Consider the following 16,170-nt stretch of genomic DNA (forward strand, 5'->3'; position numbering starts at 1 on the left):
TCCTTTGCCCCTTTTCTTTCTTTTTTCTTAATTTGTCCCTACCCCTCAAGTCTGACCAACTTTGGACAGTTTGGTCATGTAAGAAACAAAATAATCATCCCCACAACTGCCAAAGTGGTATTCCTGAAGAACAGATCTGACTTTGTCCCTTCCATGCTCAAGAAACTTCAGAGCCTCTAAAATAAAATACAAGTTCCCTTTTGGGGCATTTGAAACCCTCTACTACATGGCTCCAACCTGTCTTTCCAGTTGGATTTCCCATGACTCCTCATCATGTGACCTCCATCCTAGCCAAAGTGGGCTAAATGCCATTCCTTGACCTTGACATTTCAGGTCTTGCCTCCTTTGTGCCCACCATCCCCCATGTTTGCCATCTACTCTTGACTTCTGCCTCTTTGAATCCCTAGCTTCTCTCAAGGATCACCTTAAATGCCACCACCTAGAGTACCCAGGTCATTCTTGATCCCTCGAGTCATAGGCTGTGTCCCCCTCCCCTGATTTCTTAGAACATATTTTTTTGTTGACTTCTCTGTTTGCATGTTGTCTCTCACCTCATCCCTAGCCACCACTAGATTATGTGCTCCCTGAGGACCAGGACTGCTTTGTTTTTGTCTTCATGTCTCTAGCACCTACCATAATATTGGGCACCTAGTAGAAGCTAAAAAAATATGTTTATTAAATTAATAGCACAGCAAATTCAGAGAAGGGAAAGAGAAGTGTCTTGAATACATTTTTCTAGGAACTTTTGTAAAATTGAATTTTATTAACAGTCTTCTACTTTTAAATATTCTTAAGGGACCAAAAAAATACTTAGAAGTATAAAATAGTGTGTTTTTCTTCATTACAAATGTCTGTTTAATATAGCAAATTTACCTTTTAAATTATTTCCTTGACAGGGCTTTGGAATGACATTAACTGTGGTTTTCCAAATGCCTTTATCTGCCAGCGACATAACAGTAGCATCAATACCACTGCCTCTCCCACACCAGCTCCGATTCCTGGAGGATGTCGGGGAGGTTGGAAGTTATTCCAAAACAAGGTATTATAGCTATTACCAGCAGTCTTTATATCAATCTGTATGGATAGGCTGAATGAAACTTTGGTAGAACAAAGAGAATGTTTGCAGAACAAATGGATATGGAAAATTTCTTGTGGGGCTGCTTATGAAAAGTTCTCAGTGGCGAATGAGAGACCACGAGGTATAGAGGACAGGCCTCTGACCTCATCCACCATGGAGGCTGAAGCCATTGGATCTCCTGAGCTCAGGAGCTCTGAGGTACAATGGGTAAATTTCTTGAGTGTCTGCAGTAAGTTTGGTATTAATGGGGTGAACCCACCCAGAGCAGAAGGCCACAAGGTTGCCTAAGGAGGGGAAAATCAACCCTGGTCAAAAACAGAGAAGATCAAAGCTCTTGGGGTGATCAGCAGTGGAATTGGGCATGGGAGTAGTCCTTGCTCTTCTAGTTCGGTGACATGAGGACACTTAAGGAGTCTTAAGAAAAGAAGAAAAAAGAAGAGGAGAGGGAAAAGAAGAAGGAAGGAAGGAAGGAAGGAAGGAAGGAAGGAAGGAAGGAAGGAAGGAAGGAAGGAAGGAAGGAAGGAAGGAAGGAAGGAAGGAAGGAAGGAAAGAGGGAGGGAGGAAGGAAAGGAGGGAGGAGGAAGGGAGAAAGGAAGAGAGACAGAAGGAGATATTTGAAGAGTATATACATTATTTGTCCTCAGAAAGAATATAGCCATGAGGTTTTATAAGAAGTTTATAGCTTTAGCTTCAGGGGTGAAAAGAACCTCAGAGGGCATCTTATCCAGCCCTCTTATCTTACAAATGTGGAAACTAAATCCTGGTAAAGTTAAAGGACATATTATAAGTCACACAAGCAGTAAAAACGGTGGCAGGATTCAAATATAGGCCTTCTTACTCCCAAACCAGGATTATTTCAAGAGTGCTATTGCCTCTGGAATAGAGCTAACTCTGATTTTTATAATTCAATTCAGTTATGAGAAAAATGTACCTTTTATAACATTCCTATGAGTAGATTTTTTTTTTACTATTAGCTAACCTGAATAAATATCGTTATTCCCTCCCATTTCAGTGCTACAGATTCTTTGGATTTAAAGGAGAAGAGAGGAAAAGTTGGCAAAATGCACGTAAAGATTGTCAGAATTTTGGAGGAAATCTGGTTTCCATACACAGTGGAAAAGAACAAGGTACAGTACAAAGGTTGATGACACTTGATAATTAATGATAATAATTCTTTTTTTCCTTTTTTTTTTTTTTGGCTAGGCAATCAGGGTTAAGTGACTTTCCCAGGGTCACACAGCTAGTAAGAGTTGTGTCTGAGACCAGATTTGAACTCAGGTCCTTCTGACTTCAGGGCCGGTGCTCTATCCACTGCACCACCTAGCTGCCCTGATAATAATTCTTCCCAAACAATTATGGTACTTGCCTAGTACGTTACAGGTGATAAATATTAGATTCTAATAATCCAGTTCCTGTTGATTAATGAGTTCTATCTTGAGTGTAAAGAAATTAATAATTTATAATGTGATAAGCTTATCTGACAGGATCTAGTCTAATATTGACAAAATCTTTCTCCTAACACCTCAGAGTACTTTGCCATCATGCAGTTTGTAGAAGCATTCATACCATTGTAAATTGATACTTTTTGATCACATCTGGGTACAGGAGATTGTCCAAGATTCCATGAGCAGCATGATTTATCCTGTTGTAAATTACTGATCTAGGAGCAGGTCACAGAGTTCCTACTTCATCTATTTATTTTTTCAGCCAAAGACAAGGTTTATTGGAACATCCGTCATGTTGGGCAGACTCTTAAGGAGTCTGAATGTTAGTGAGCTATTAGCTAGATTATAAGAATCTGAGCAGTGGCTAGATTTTAAGAATCTAAGCCTACAGCTCCTACTTTAAAGCTGCAAATATTGGAGACTAGAAATAGCAAATAAACTAGTCGAAATAGCCTAGTTTATTTATTGATGGGCCATTTAAAACGTATGTGTAGGTGTTTTGGAAATGTTCGGCTTCTATCAATCAATCAATCAGTTAATTAATAAACTTTTATTAAGCATCGTCTACATGCCAAACGTTGTGTTAGGTGCTGGGAGTACAAAGACAAAACCAATTTATTTCCTCAAGGAGCTTATGTTTTTTCTGGAGAGAAAATATATACATAAATAAGTACATATAGTATACATAGTACATATTATATGTAGAAAATAAAGCAAAATTTTGGGAGAGAAGGCCCTAGGAACTGAATCATAAAAGACTTCATGTAGAAGGTGATATTTAAACTAAGTTTGGAAGGGAAGAAACAAGGTATTTATAAGAGGAAGAAGTAAATGGAGATGGGAGATGAGATGGCATGTGTGTAGAACAGCAAAAAGGCTAATTTGGGGAGGGAATTAATGTGTGAGAAAGTAATATAAAGGAAAGTGACCAGAGACTGAAGGACTTTAAAGGCCAAATAGAGCAATTTTATTTGGTTCTAGTGGCAATAGGGAACCAGGAGAGTTTATTGAGCAGGTGAATAAGAATGCTAGAATTAAGCTTTAGGAAAATCCATTTGGCTACTATGTAGAGGATAGATTGGAAAACGGAGAGACTCAAGATGAGGAGGACAAATAGGAAGCTATTGTAGTGGTTCAGGCCATAGATGATAAGGGCCAAAAGTAGTGGCCAGGGGAGTAGAGAGATGTGTGGGTAGAAATGAAAACATCTAACGACTGAGTAACTATGTGGAGTGAACATGAGTGAACAGGAGTGAGGAGTCAGAGATAACACTGAAGTCATGAACCTAGCTGACTGGAAGGATGATGGGCCCCATAATAAAAATAGTGAAATTCAGGGATAGGTGTTAGGGGGAAAGATGAACTCTATTTTGGGGATGCTGAATTTGAGATGCCTATGAAACATTCACTTTGAAATATCCAATGTGCATTTACCAATTATAGTAGACTGGGTTTTAATTTTGACACTGTGGCTTCTATATAAAACCTACAATATTTCAGAGTTTTTTGCCTATTTGTCTGTTTTGTTGCAAGTAAAATAGTTAAGTTTGCTAGTGTGGGAAAAACAAAAAAAAATTGTCCAAGGAATTTTTTTAACCTGGATCAAATTCATTTGGGATGGGACATAGCATAGAGGACAGTCTAATTACTAGAGCAGTTAGCCTGGGGTAGAGAAGACATTCCTCAGAAAGGCTAGCAAGTGACCCCATGGCATTTAGGAGTATGGCACACTCCAAATCTTTGAGCCTATGAAGTTAATTGCTGGGATACATAAGAATAGGTGTCAACCAGCAGCCCCTTTCAAAGTGAATGCAGTTCCCTGCAGACATTGGACCAACAGTCCAAATATTCATGCATTGCTCAAGACCCAAGATTCCTAGTTCCTGGGAGCATGGCAGGCTTCCTCAAAATATAATTGGGAATGTGCAGGGGCGGTCAAGACAACAGTACCAATAAACTGAATGATTCAACCCTTTCTTCCTCACATAATCCACACAAAATTTAAATAAAAATCTCACAGGGACTAGAAAAATAATAACACAGTTGAGTTTGTCCATTGAGGCTAGTTGCCTTACGGTGAAGGGGTACACCAAAATGAAATTCTTCCAAGGGAGGTTGATCTTGCACTGAGGAATATGCACAGGGTGGGAGGGAGGAAACAGCTTCAAGAAATTGATTTTTAGGAAACAGAAGCATAAGCAGAAGATGAAATTTTAAGATAAGTTATCTTATCACTTGGAGGAGGGGAGAGAAGCTGGTGAAATAGGAGCCTAGGATGAATGAGCTTGCCACAGTGATGTGAGCTTGTAGAGTTAGGCCTCTACAACCCATTTGTCTCCAGTAATTCTACTATTGGCCTCCATGACAGCCCAATAGATAAGTAGAATAATTGATTTCTTATCTTGGCTAGAAATTAGTGTTTCTGGGCAGAACAAAATTTGAATCAAGGTAATAGAGATTTTCACAAAGAAGGCCTTTCAAGATTAAATAATATTTACTAGCTAGGCAGGCAGAGGGTTTTAAAATATTTATTTGGGGCATTGGCAGAAGAGATTTAGCAGGTAATTTCAGGTTTCATTCATATTGCTGGAACAAATTATGTTCTTACTTAAGTAATAAATACAAGACCAACAATTAAAAAAAATTGATAAACTCTCTCAAGAGCAATGTAAATATTGTTTCCTGGTGGTGGTGGTGGTGGTGGTGGTGGTGGTGGTGGTGGTGGGAATAAAGAATACTATGCCTTTACTGAATTTCTCAATGGGAGGGGGAGAGGAGATGGATTTTTGTTGACTGAAAAGAAATAATTAAAAATAAGTCAATATATGCCCACATGAGTAGTAATTTCTGCCTTTGACTCAAATACAAATTTCCCTCTTTTATTGGAAAGAGGAGTCAGAAGAAGCTCACTATCCATGAAAATCTGTAATTTCAGTTCAGTGGTTCCCTATAGTGGTCCAGGCATGCCTGCCCATCTTGTACTGTTCCTGTCTTCTCCCAAGTTGGCCACGGCAGACCATCCTGTGAAACAAAGATGTAATCATAGTCATAACTCATGTTTATAGACGGTTTTAAGGTTTACAAAGGAATTTCTTTCTCCTCAACAACTCTAAAGTAGATGGTAAAAATATTGTTACCTTCATTGTACAAATGAGGAAACTGAGGTTGAGTGACTTTCCCACCATTGGCCAGGGCCAGGTCATGTCCCATGGGGTCCAAGTCTCCTTCCATAATTGCCCCTCTATTTTCATAGTGCATTTCATTGCTTGTCCTTGAATCATCAGAACACACAGATGCTTGATTCTCTAGATTGCTCTCTTTGTCCCAGTCCCCCCCCCTCCCAAATTACTAGCATCCTCTTCCTTTTGAAATTACTTTGTGTGACTGAGTGTTTACTTCATTGTATACATGCCCCGTATCCCCTCAGTGAAATGTAAACTTCTTAAGTATGGGGTTTGTTTTATTTTTTATCATTGTAATCCCCAGCACCCAGAAGATAGTAGGCACTTGATAAATGTTTGTGCATTGAATTCAGGGGAATTGGGCTTTGTCTCTCTGAGTTCCTTTCAATCCTAAATCCTCCAGTCCCCTTGTGGTGTCTTCTTGGTGTTGCCCCACTTCAATCATCTGATTCTAATGGTTTCCAGTGTTTGATTCCCGTGGCTTCTTCACTGGATAGCAACCCCCCAGTTTCAGAGGCCCCTACTGGGGCGGTACCATTGCCAAATCCTCCTGCTACCAATTTCCTTGGTCTGTTGTAACCACTCTGAGGATCTTACCAACAATACCCAAAAAGTGCATTTTGAGAAAGTTCCCTTAAAAGGCTTGAGTAAGTTTATATTGCCTGGATAGTAGGGATACTCTACTAGTTTATTTTTGTGATAGCATAAATATCTTCAAATGGTCTTGGTAGATAACAATATAAACTAAGTATTTTGATGTTATTTGGAATTATTTTTCATAATGTGACAATGACTAAAATAATCATGTGAAACTTCCAGCATTCCTCACCACTCAGCTGAGGGCTTCTAACCATGACAGTTGGATTGGAATGAATGACATCAATTCAGAGAACAAGTTCCTTTGGACAGATGGCCGAGGAGTCCAGTATACAAATTGGGCAAAAGGATTTCCTGCTGGACGAAGAAGTCTCCTTTCCTATGAAGATGTAAGTGTTCATTTCAGGTTCTCTTGCCTTGTTCTGCCTTGACATCTCCCGCCTCCCTTCCATTTTCTCCCCTTCTCTTCTCTTCCCTTGAATCATTTGTGATGGATGTCCTTTTCTCTCCATGTCTCACCTGCTCACATTTAGGTTGATTGTGTGGTTATCGTTGGAGGTACGTCACTGGAGGCGGGAAAATGGATTGATGAAATCTGTGAAAATGAAAAAGGCTACATATGCCAGACTGATTCTGGTAAGTTAAGCCATAGCTCCTTTGCATTTCTGATTTTTCTGTCGACTCCATACACTTTTCTTTGCATAGTTCATCATCTCCAACCTAGAGGGAAATGTATATACCTGATAAAGATTTAAACAAGCAAAATTTAAAAAGCCTCATCAGCAGAATTAGTTTCTCATGAACAGAAATTGGCAATGAGTTGTCACTCCTTATGGAACTAACTGAATGATGTTTGCAGGTCTTTGCCACCAAGAAGCTTTATCCTGACTCAACTTGAAGTTAGTGACTTTTCCATTTTTAGTTGCTTCTGTTTGATGCTTTCTTTTCAGAGGATTTTTATAGTGTTAAGGAATTAGTTGTCAGTTTCCCTATTTCTATTACCTTTCATTGTTTTTAAGTAATTTTCAGTCTTGTCCCACTTTTCAGGACCCCTTTTGGGGTTTTCTTGGCAAAGATACTTGTAGTGGTTTGCCATTTCCTTCTCCAGCTCCCTTTACAAATGAGGAAACTGAGGCAAACAGGGTTAAGTGACTTGCCCAGGGTTACACGGCAAGGAAGTGTCTGAGGCCAGAATTAAACTCAGGTGATGAGTCTTCCTAATTCCAACCTGGTACTCTGTGTACTATGGTACTATCTAGCTGCCTTCTTGAAGTAAAGGCAGGGGGGAAGGTGGGTGAGAGGTGGGCTAGCTCATATCATAATTTTTTCTCAAGTTGCAGAGACATAGTGAATTAAGTGTTAGACTTGGAATCAGGAAGAGCTGAGTTCAAGTCCCACAGGTGACCCATGCTCTGTCCCCTGGGCAATTCACTTAACCTCTCAGTGCCTCAGGTACCTTTCTAAGACTACAAGTTGTAAAGCAATGCTTTATCTGCCCAGGTAGAGTCCCTCCATCCCTTCCCTATTCTAATGAAATCTGAGGTCTGATAAACAAAACAAAACAAAACAAAACAAAAATACAATTAATACTTTTGAATCCCAATGGATTTTTGACATAATGGACATGACGTTACTCTTTACATTAGTGCTGCCATGCCTGCTATCACAGGAACTTGGTTCATTGTTTTCATGATGGTCCAAGTTCTTGGCAATCATAGGCATGCCTCAGTGTGGGCCAGGTGTGCCTAGGATGTGCCAGCATACCTGAGCCACAGTCTTGGCTATATTGACAATCTTTAGTTCTCTGCAGTGTAAGTATCTATCTACCCTGTCTAGAGAGAATTCCTTCATAACAAAGGTATTTACAGAAATATTACTAGAAGGTATAACTAAAAAATTGACTGTCACCTTGGAGCAGCCCGTAGGATGGGAGGTGTGTGGAAGAAGCTCTTCCACCTTTCACATACCTCTAGAGCACTTTCTGGGAAACCAGGAAATGCTGAAATTGACATCAAGTGCTAGCATTAAGGACATAAAGGATTTTGCCACATGATTTCATAAATATGTCAGTATCACTTATTCCTTCTATCCTGGCAGGCTTTAGACTAGACACCATTCTGCAGCTATCTCTACATTAGGTACAAGATTCTCAAAAGCACAAAAGGTACCACAGAAAGGTATGCCTCTGCTGTTTGCACTTGGATAGACCTCTCTTAGTAACCTGCAATGTCTCTTCAGCTTTTGTACCTAATTGCAAAATTCAAAATAGAATAGATTAGCTAAGTTTCTTTTCATAATAATAACTGTCCATGGGAAATTTCCTCTGCCTGTTTCTCCAATTAGTATCACTGGTAATTTTTGCCTCTTTTTTTTTTTTGGATGGTCTAGTAATTTTCCAATTGTATAAAATAATCATTTGTTGTTCAGTCATTTGATCATGTCTGATTCTTTGTGACCCCGTTATTGTGGGTTTTTTTGGTAAAGGAGTTTGCCATTTCCTTTTCCAAAGACAACCGGAGAGCTCCCCCAAATAAGAAATTCTTGGACAACTCTATGCCATGTGGACTGTGGTCTTAGCATTTATAAACAACAACAAAATGAAAGAAACAGGCAAATAAAAAGGAGGTAGCCCAGGTTACTTCTCTCCATCATATTGTATTGACACAAGGTGGCAGCAACAGCAGAGAAAAGGGAAGCATTGATTTTGATTCATTCAGTGATTTTATTCCATATGTTAATTCTTAATTGCTATACTTGTTATCTTTCACATTGCTGTTTTGTAACTTGGGCTGACAAAATAGGTCTCGGTTAGTTATAGTTCAGAGTGGGCCAGAGGAAGGCCAGGAAGTACATTTCAGCTAGGCAGAAGGGGAATAAGCAGCTGGTAGCTGTAGAGAAGCACATTTCAGCTAATTAACAGGAAAACTTCCAACAATTAGAGCAGTCCAGAAATACCATAGTTTGCCTTGGAATATAGTGGGCTCCTTCTCATTGGAGGGCTTCAAATAAAAGCAGAGTGATTACTTTCTAAGTATGTTATAGGAGGGATTCTTGTTCAAAGAGGAGAAGAATTTAATCTTTAAGGTTCATTTCAGTGAGAATGAGAATCTATGGTTCTGGCCATCTGACAAGCTAGAAGCTTTCTGATATAGAAGTCATAAAAGCTAGGAAGAAGTAAGCAGATGCATTTGATCTAGAAAGTGAGGAGGTCTAGAATTCAGGGAAATTAGGCAAAAAAAAAAAAAAAGACTAAACCAGAAGGATAGAAAATGATATTTAGCTTAGAGGCTAGGGAAAACCACTCAGCTGGTGGTGACCTGCACTACTCCCTTGTCTTTATCTAACCATTATGTTTTGCCTGGGTTCAGCTCTAGGGGAAGCCTGACTTCTCAATGGGCAAAATAGGGTACCCAAATTCTCACATTCTTTGGCTCATCATCCAAACCCCAGAATTCTGGGGAAATTATAATAAGGCTCAAAGCCCAGGGGGTTTCAAAAAAAAGGAAAAATTAAAAAATAAAACAGAAGGAACCCAACATACAAATGTGAATCAGGTATGGGATAGGTCATTTATCCCTACGCAGAAAAAGAAATGTTAAAAACGAATCATAATGTGTATTAACAGAATGACTAGACCAGAATTTAGTAATTTATTTATAATTACTGTTGCCATTTGCTGAAGCTGTTAGTTAAGTCCAATCAAGGCATAATGCAGTTTTGCAGTTCTGCTAATTAGGCAATTCACATTTCACTTTTACCCTGAACACAGTCCAATCAAAGAGTCATACTTTATCTGTTGGTGGTGGTCAAACTGCCTGTTGCAAATGCTTCCCCTTGCTGTCAATCACTACTGCGCCAAGGGACACTATTACTGCCGCATTGCCAGTGAGGGACCCCACCAGTATGACCATGGACCAATAGACCTTTGGAGTTACAATAATAATGGTAATACTAATTATAGTAATTTATGTAGCACTATATGCTGGGCACACAAGGCCCTGTGACAAAGACACCAAAGGGAGCGGACTCCATGGCTTGTAGCAGGGTAGGAGACAGGTAGTACAGCTAACATATAGACATAGATAGATAAAGACATGATATAGATCCACAGAGCTCCAACTTAGCAATCAAATAAATGATGCATTCCACATATGCCAAAGAGGCATACGTGGCCAGGAACCAGTTTTCCAAACTCCCTTGTGGTCAATTGTAATGGCAGATGCACATACTCTGGGGGAGTGGAAGTGAGGAAAAGGGCACTGCAACAATTAGATTAGAGAATAATTAGGTAATATTTATTAATATGGGGCTGGGTGCCTAGACAATGGACAATGAGAGGTTGGAATCAAAGCCAGTGACATAAGCAACAGACATAGGGAGCCAGCAATAAGAATGAACTCTGTCACTGAGCCAGGGTTTCTCTATATGCCTCCTGCCCAGACCAGAACTTATTCCATATACGTATATTACCCATAGGAAGGCACATCCTGATGATTTGGAGGAGTGGTGGATCAAGGACAATGCTAATTCCTAACACAGCAATTCAACTAAGATGGGGAAAGAAAGTTGAAAGGGAGAAGGTTCAAAATTATGACTTGATAGTAGATTCCTCCTTCTAGTGAGATTAATCCATCCCCTGCCATTGTATATTTTATTCTTAGTTCTCTGACTATTCTTAAATTTGCAAGAAGTCTTTCTATTTGTTATTTGGGAAAAATGTATTTCTTTATCAGATAAACCTGGTCTTAACACATAGTTGTTTTTTAACCAATTTTGAAATGACTCTCTTTGAGGACCAGTAATGAAGATCAAAATATCTCTATTTATTATAAGAAAATGGTCATAGAACACATTGTACCTTTCAATACTGTGCGTTGAATAGATATGTACTGTTCTGTCTCTGTTAGCATGCATCTTTAGCTCTGATAATTCCATGCCAATACAGGGCCCTGCACCCTGTGAGGCGTCAATTCAATTTTATTCATCGAGATAATTAAAATGATATGTTCTTTTTAAATTTCAGACCCTGCTCTGCCTCATCCCTTGACACCAGCGTCTGAGGACTTCGTCAAGTTTGGTGACAGTAGCTATTCGGTAATGGCAATGAAAATGAACTGGAAAGATGCAGCAGAATATTGCGAGAGTAGATCATCCCAAATTGCCAGCATCCTAGATCCCTATATCAGTGCATTTGTATGGCTGGAAATGCAGAAACACAATGAACTTATTTGGATCGGTCTGAACAGCAACTTGGTAAGATATTTGAAAAATGTAAGGCCTCCCTTCAATGTGTCTAAGAACCTGCAATATTTCTCCAAGGTCTTACCTGAGAATTTCTTATATTGTATCCTGTTTCTTATATTGTATTAGATCATATCCTGATTCTAATCAGCTTTAATTATTTATACACACACACACACACACACACACACACATATATGTAGTTGTTTATTGTTCATTTTCATTCTTAAATATCCTTGGGCAGATTTTGCTTAAGATTGGGTCTCTTACTGAGCTTTCTTTCTTTCTTTTGCTTTTTTTTTTAAAGGCAATTGAGGTTAAGTGACTTGCCCAGGGTCACACAGCTAGTAAGTGTCAAGTATTTGGTCTGAGGTTGGATTTGAACTCAGGTCTTCCTGCTTTCAGGGCCGGTGCTCTGTCCACTGCGCCACCTAACTGCCCCTGCTGAGCTTTCTTTAAACTGGTTTTACTGTCTACTCCTTCCCTTTTTATGGGGTAATGTGCCCGATAATCTTCAATCACTGTTTTTCACTCAACTTTACAAACAAGTATATTCTAAACCAGTATTTTCCTTGGCTGCCATTGGTCTCTGATCAATAACCTCAATGAAGCATTTGCTAACTAAGGTGGTTTTTACACTTTTGTTTTTGTCATTGTTTCTTCATTAATGTCAATTGATTCACATCAGTGAAATTTATCCGTGTAAAATTGTTGAAATCTGGTTCCTTTCTTCTTTCCCTATATCATTGTTTATCCTCAATAACTGCTTTCCATAGGTCAGATGGAGGTGTTTTAAATGAACAGCATCCCATTTTTTCATTTTTACTTTTCTGGCTGTGTTGATTTTGGCCTTTGTTCTAAGGAATCAGTGGTCTGGCCGTACACAGACACTTGAATCAATGGTGACTTCCGTGACAAAGATAGGTCTCTTCTCTGTCTGCTAAAATACAAGCAGTTCTTTTATTTTGTGATGTTGCTTGCCGCTCCCCATGTCCAATACTTAGTGATTCCTTTCTTCAAGAAAGTATTCATGGTATGTAATCATGAGGTTTCTGTGTAGTCTACAAGTCTCTGACCTTTCTCATTCTTTATCCCTGATGATGATTTTCCAATATATCTCTTGTCTTCCTCCCCTATTCCACCTTTGCATTAAAGTATCAGAGTTGTTTTCTTTTAATCCAGAATGATGATTTTATGAGAGTACAGAACTCCTCCTGAGGTAACTCTCTCTCCTGATGCAAATTGACCACCTGCTTATTTTTGTAGTGAGTTTCCTGTGAAGTGAAGAGATTTAGTTATTTTCCCCAGATCACCTAGGCAGGATGTGTCAGGGACAGGGCTTGAACATAGATCTTCCTCACTTTGAGGCTCGTTCTCCACACTATTCCATGCTGATCCTCAGAGTGTGTGTTGATTTAATTTGGGAAATCGTGTTACCGTTTTGTTCTGTTTTTGTAGAATTCCCCTCCTTCTCTCTACCTATAATAGAGGGTGGTGCATTATGTTGCATTTTTTTCCATAGTAGTTACTTTGAAAATGCTTATCACGAGCACTGAAATATGTGAAGACCAACTGTCACATGAAATGATGCTCCTTATTGTCTTCAGTGGTACAATAAAGCTAAGTGTCAAATCATTTTCCTTTTCAAAGAGAAATTGTGATCCAGCCTTCCATTTAGTTAACTTTCTTCTGGTTTTGTTTATAGTGAGAAGATCAAGATTTATATGATTCATTTTCTCCAGTAATATATATAGTCTTTGGTCATTAAACAAGTGCTAAGTTCTTAAAATGTTCTTGTAATATCTCTCTTTATATCTAAGTTATGTAACCATTTTGATCTCATCATGGTAAATGGTGTAAGAGATTGGTCTAGGCCCATTTTCTGCCAGACTGTTTTCTAGTTCTCCCAACAATTTTTTACCAAAAAATGAATTCTTATCCCAAAAACTTAAGTCTTTACGTTTGTCAAATACAAGGTTACTGTATTTATTTGTTGCTGTAAATTGTATGTGTACTCTGTTCCACTGATCTACCTTTCTGTTTCATAGCCAGTACCAAATAGTTTTGATAATTACAAGCTAATAATATAGTTTAAGATCTGCTATTGCTAAACTTCCTTTACAGGTTTTTCATTAGTTCCTTTGATATTCTTGATGTTTTGTTCTTCCAAATGAATTTTGTTATTGTTTTTTTCTAATTCAGTGAAATAATTTTTGGTAATTTAATTGGGATGACATTGAATATTTCAATTAGTTTAGGTAAAATTGTCATTTTTATTATATTGGCCCTGCCTACCCATGAACAATCAATATTTCTCCAATTATTTAAATCTGATTTTATTTGTATAAAGAGTTTTTTTAAAAAATAATTTTGTTCATATAGTTCCTAGTTTTGTTTTGGTAGGTATACTCCCGGGTATTCTATACTGTCTTGAGTTATTTTAAATGGGGTATCTCTAACCATCTCTTCTTGCAGGATTTTGTTTGTGATATATAGGAATGCCGATGATTTGTGTGGATTTACTTTATATCCTGCTACTTTCCTAAAATTATTAATTGTTTCAACCAACTTTTTAGTTGAGCCTTTGGGATTTTCCAAGTACATCATCATATCATGTACAAAAAGAGATCATTTTCTTAACTCATTCCCTATTCTGATTCCTCCTATTTCTTTTTCTTCTCTTATTGCTATTGCTAGGATGTCCAATGCAATATTCAATAATATTGGTGACAGTGGGCATCCTTATTTCATACCTCTTCTTACTAGGAAGGCTTCTAGCTTATCCCCATTTCAAATAATGTTAGCTGATGGTTTTAGTTAAATACTTTTTATCAATTTAAGGAAAAAAATACATTTATACCTATACTTTCAAGTGTTTTAATAGAAATGAGTGTTGTACTTTATCAAAAGCTTTTGCTGCATTTATTGATATAATCATATGATTGTTAAACTTTTATTATTGATATAACCAATTATGTTCACAGTTTTTCTTATGTTAAACCATCCCTGCATTCCTGGTATAAATCCTGGTTGGTCATAATGTATAATCTTTGTAATACATTGTTGTAATCTCTTAACTAGTATTTTATTTAGAGTTTTGCATCCATATTCAGTAATGAAATTGTTCTATAATTTTCTTTCTCTTTTTTTACTCTTCCTGGTTTAGATATCAGTATGTTTCATAGAAGGAGTTTGGAGGGGCAGCTAGGTGGCGCAGTGGATAGAGCGCTGGCCCTGAAGTCAGGAGCACCTGAGTTCAAATCTAACCTCAGACCAAACACTTGACACTTACTAGCTGTGTGACCCTGGGCAAGTCACTTAACCCCAATTGCCTAAAAATTAAAAAAAAAATTAAAAAAGGAGTTTGATAGGATCCTTTCTTTGCCAATTTTTCAAAATTATTTAATATTGGAAATACTTGATCTTTAAATGTTTGATGAAATTTACTTGTAAACAGTAGGTGCTTAGTAAATGCTTCTTGAAGAGACAAGTATCATGCATTTAAAGTACTAGATTAGTGCTAGATTAAAGTTTCTAAATAGAAGAAAAACGAACAGATCTGCAAAGATTTTTGCAACAGATTTTTTTTTTCACTATCCAGGACAATAGCGCCACCATATTTGGACTCTCAGGCACCACATTTAGAACATACAGTCTTGGATGTGATTATTGAAAAGGCAGAAATGGCGTTAAAGAGAACAATGCTAGGATTAGACTAAGAGCGCCTAGAGATCTGATCTGGAGGCAGCACAGTTGTGAGAGTATTGAGGGACTGAGTCATGAGATATGTGAAAGAAGTCAAGATCCCAAAGGTATGACAAAAATCTTGAAAGTTTTTAGTAGCAAAAATAAGCAACTAATAGGATACCTACATCCCTCCCTATGTGCCTATTTTCCCATCTATATAAAATTTGTATGAAAATAGTTTATCATGTATGATGCATCAAACACATTCTCAAAGAGGGTATTTTTGGCTACAAGTAGACTTTTGAAAGTAATGTGCTTGCCAATAGGAGTTGGCCAGTGTCATGATGGGGATCTAGCCTAGAGTCCAAATTGAAGAAATATTCTCTGTGGATGACATGGTCTTTTACATGCCCTTGCTTTGTGGATACACTTAGCATAGTAGCTGGCACATAATTTGTCATTTTTGAGACATTTCAGTTGTATCTGACTTTTCATGACCCCATTTGTGGTATTCTTGGCAAAGATGCTGGAGTGCTTTGCCATTTCCTTCTCCAGCTCATTTGGCGGATGAGGAAACTGAGGAAAACAGGGGTAAGTGACTTGTCTAGGATGACACAGCTCGTAAGCGTCTGGGGCTGGATTTGAATTCATGAAGATGAGTCTTCCTGATTCTAATCCCAGAGCTCTACCCACTGCACGACCTATCTGCCCTTAATAGGCCCTTCATAAATGTTGACTGATTGATTGCTGTTTGTATCAAGCCTTGAAACATTGCAGAACCTCGTGGAAGAAATCCATAGTTATTCAAAAGAGTTCACATAAGAAAAGACAAGTGGAAAAAAGCACAGATGGATAACTTATTAATCAGTATATATATCTTGGACAGATAGAACAAATAGATAATAGGTGGGACCCAGGATAAAACATGGGGAAGAGGCCT

The 16,170-nt window shown here is 38.2% G+C and overlaps 1 protein-coding gene across 1 annotated transcript in view; it reads left to right on the top strand.

Annotated features, from left to right (window-relative positions):
- The window catches only part of MRC1 (mannose receptor C-type 1), a 126,629-nt gene that overhangs the window by 90,143 nt on the left and 20,316 nt on the right, over positions 1-16,170 (top strand). The window contains 5 exon segments of the mRNA XM_020966870.2: positions 897-1,039; positions 2,091-2,205; positions 6,525-6,691; positions 6,836-6,938; positions 11,326-11,555. Of these exon segments, the coding sequence (XP_020822529.1) occupies positions 897-1,039; positions 2,091-2,205; positions 6,525-6,691; positions 6,836-6,938; positions 11,326-11,555 (758 nt within the window).

This window comes from Phascolarctos cinereus, unplaced genomic scaffold (assembly GCF_003287225.1).
Source record: "Phascolarctos cinereus isolate Bilbo 61053 unplaced genomic scaffold, phaCin_HiC Scaffold_1;HRSCAF=81, whole genome shotgun sequence".
NCBI lineage: Eukaryota > Metazoa > Chordata > Mammalia > Diprotodontia > Phascolarctidae > Phascolarctos > Phascolarctos cinereus.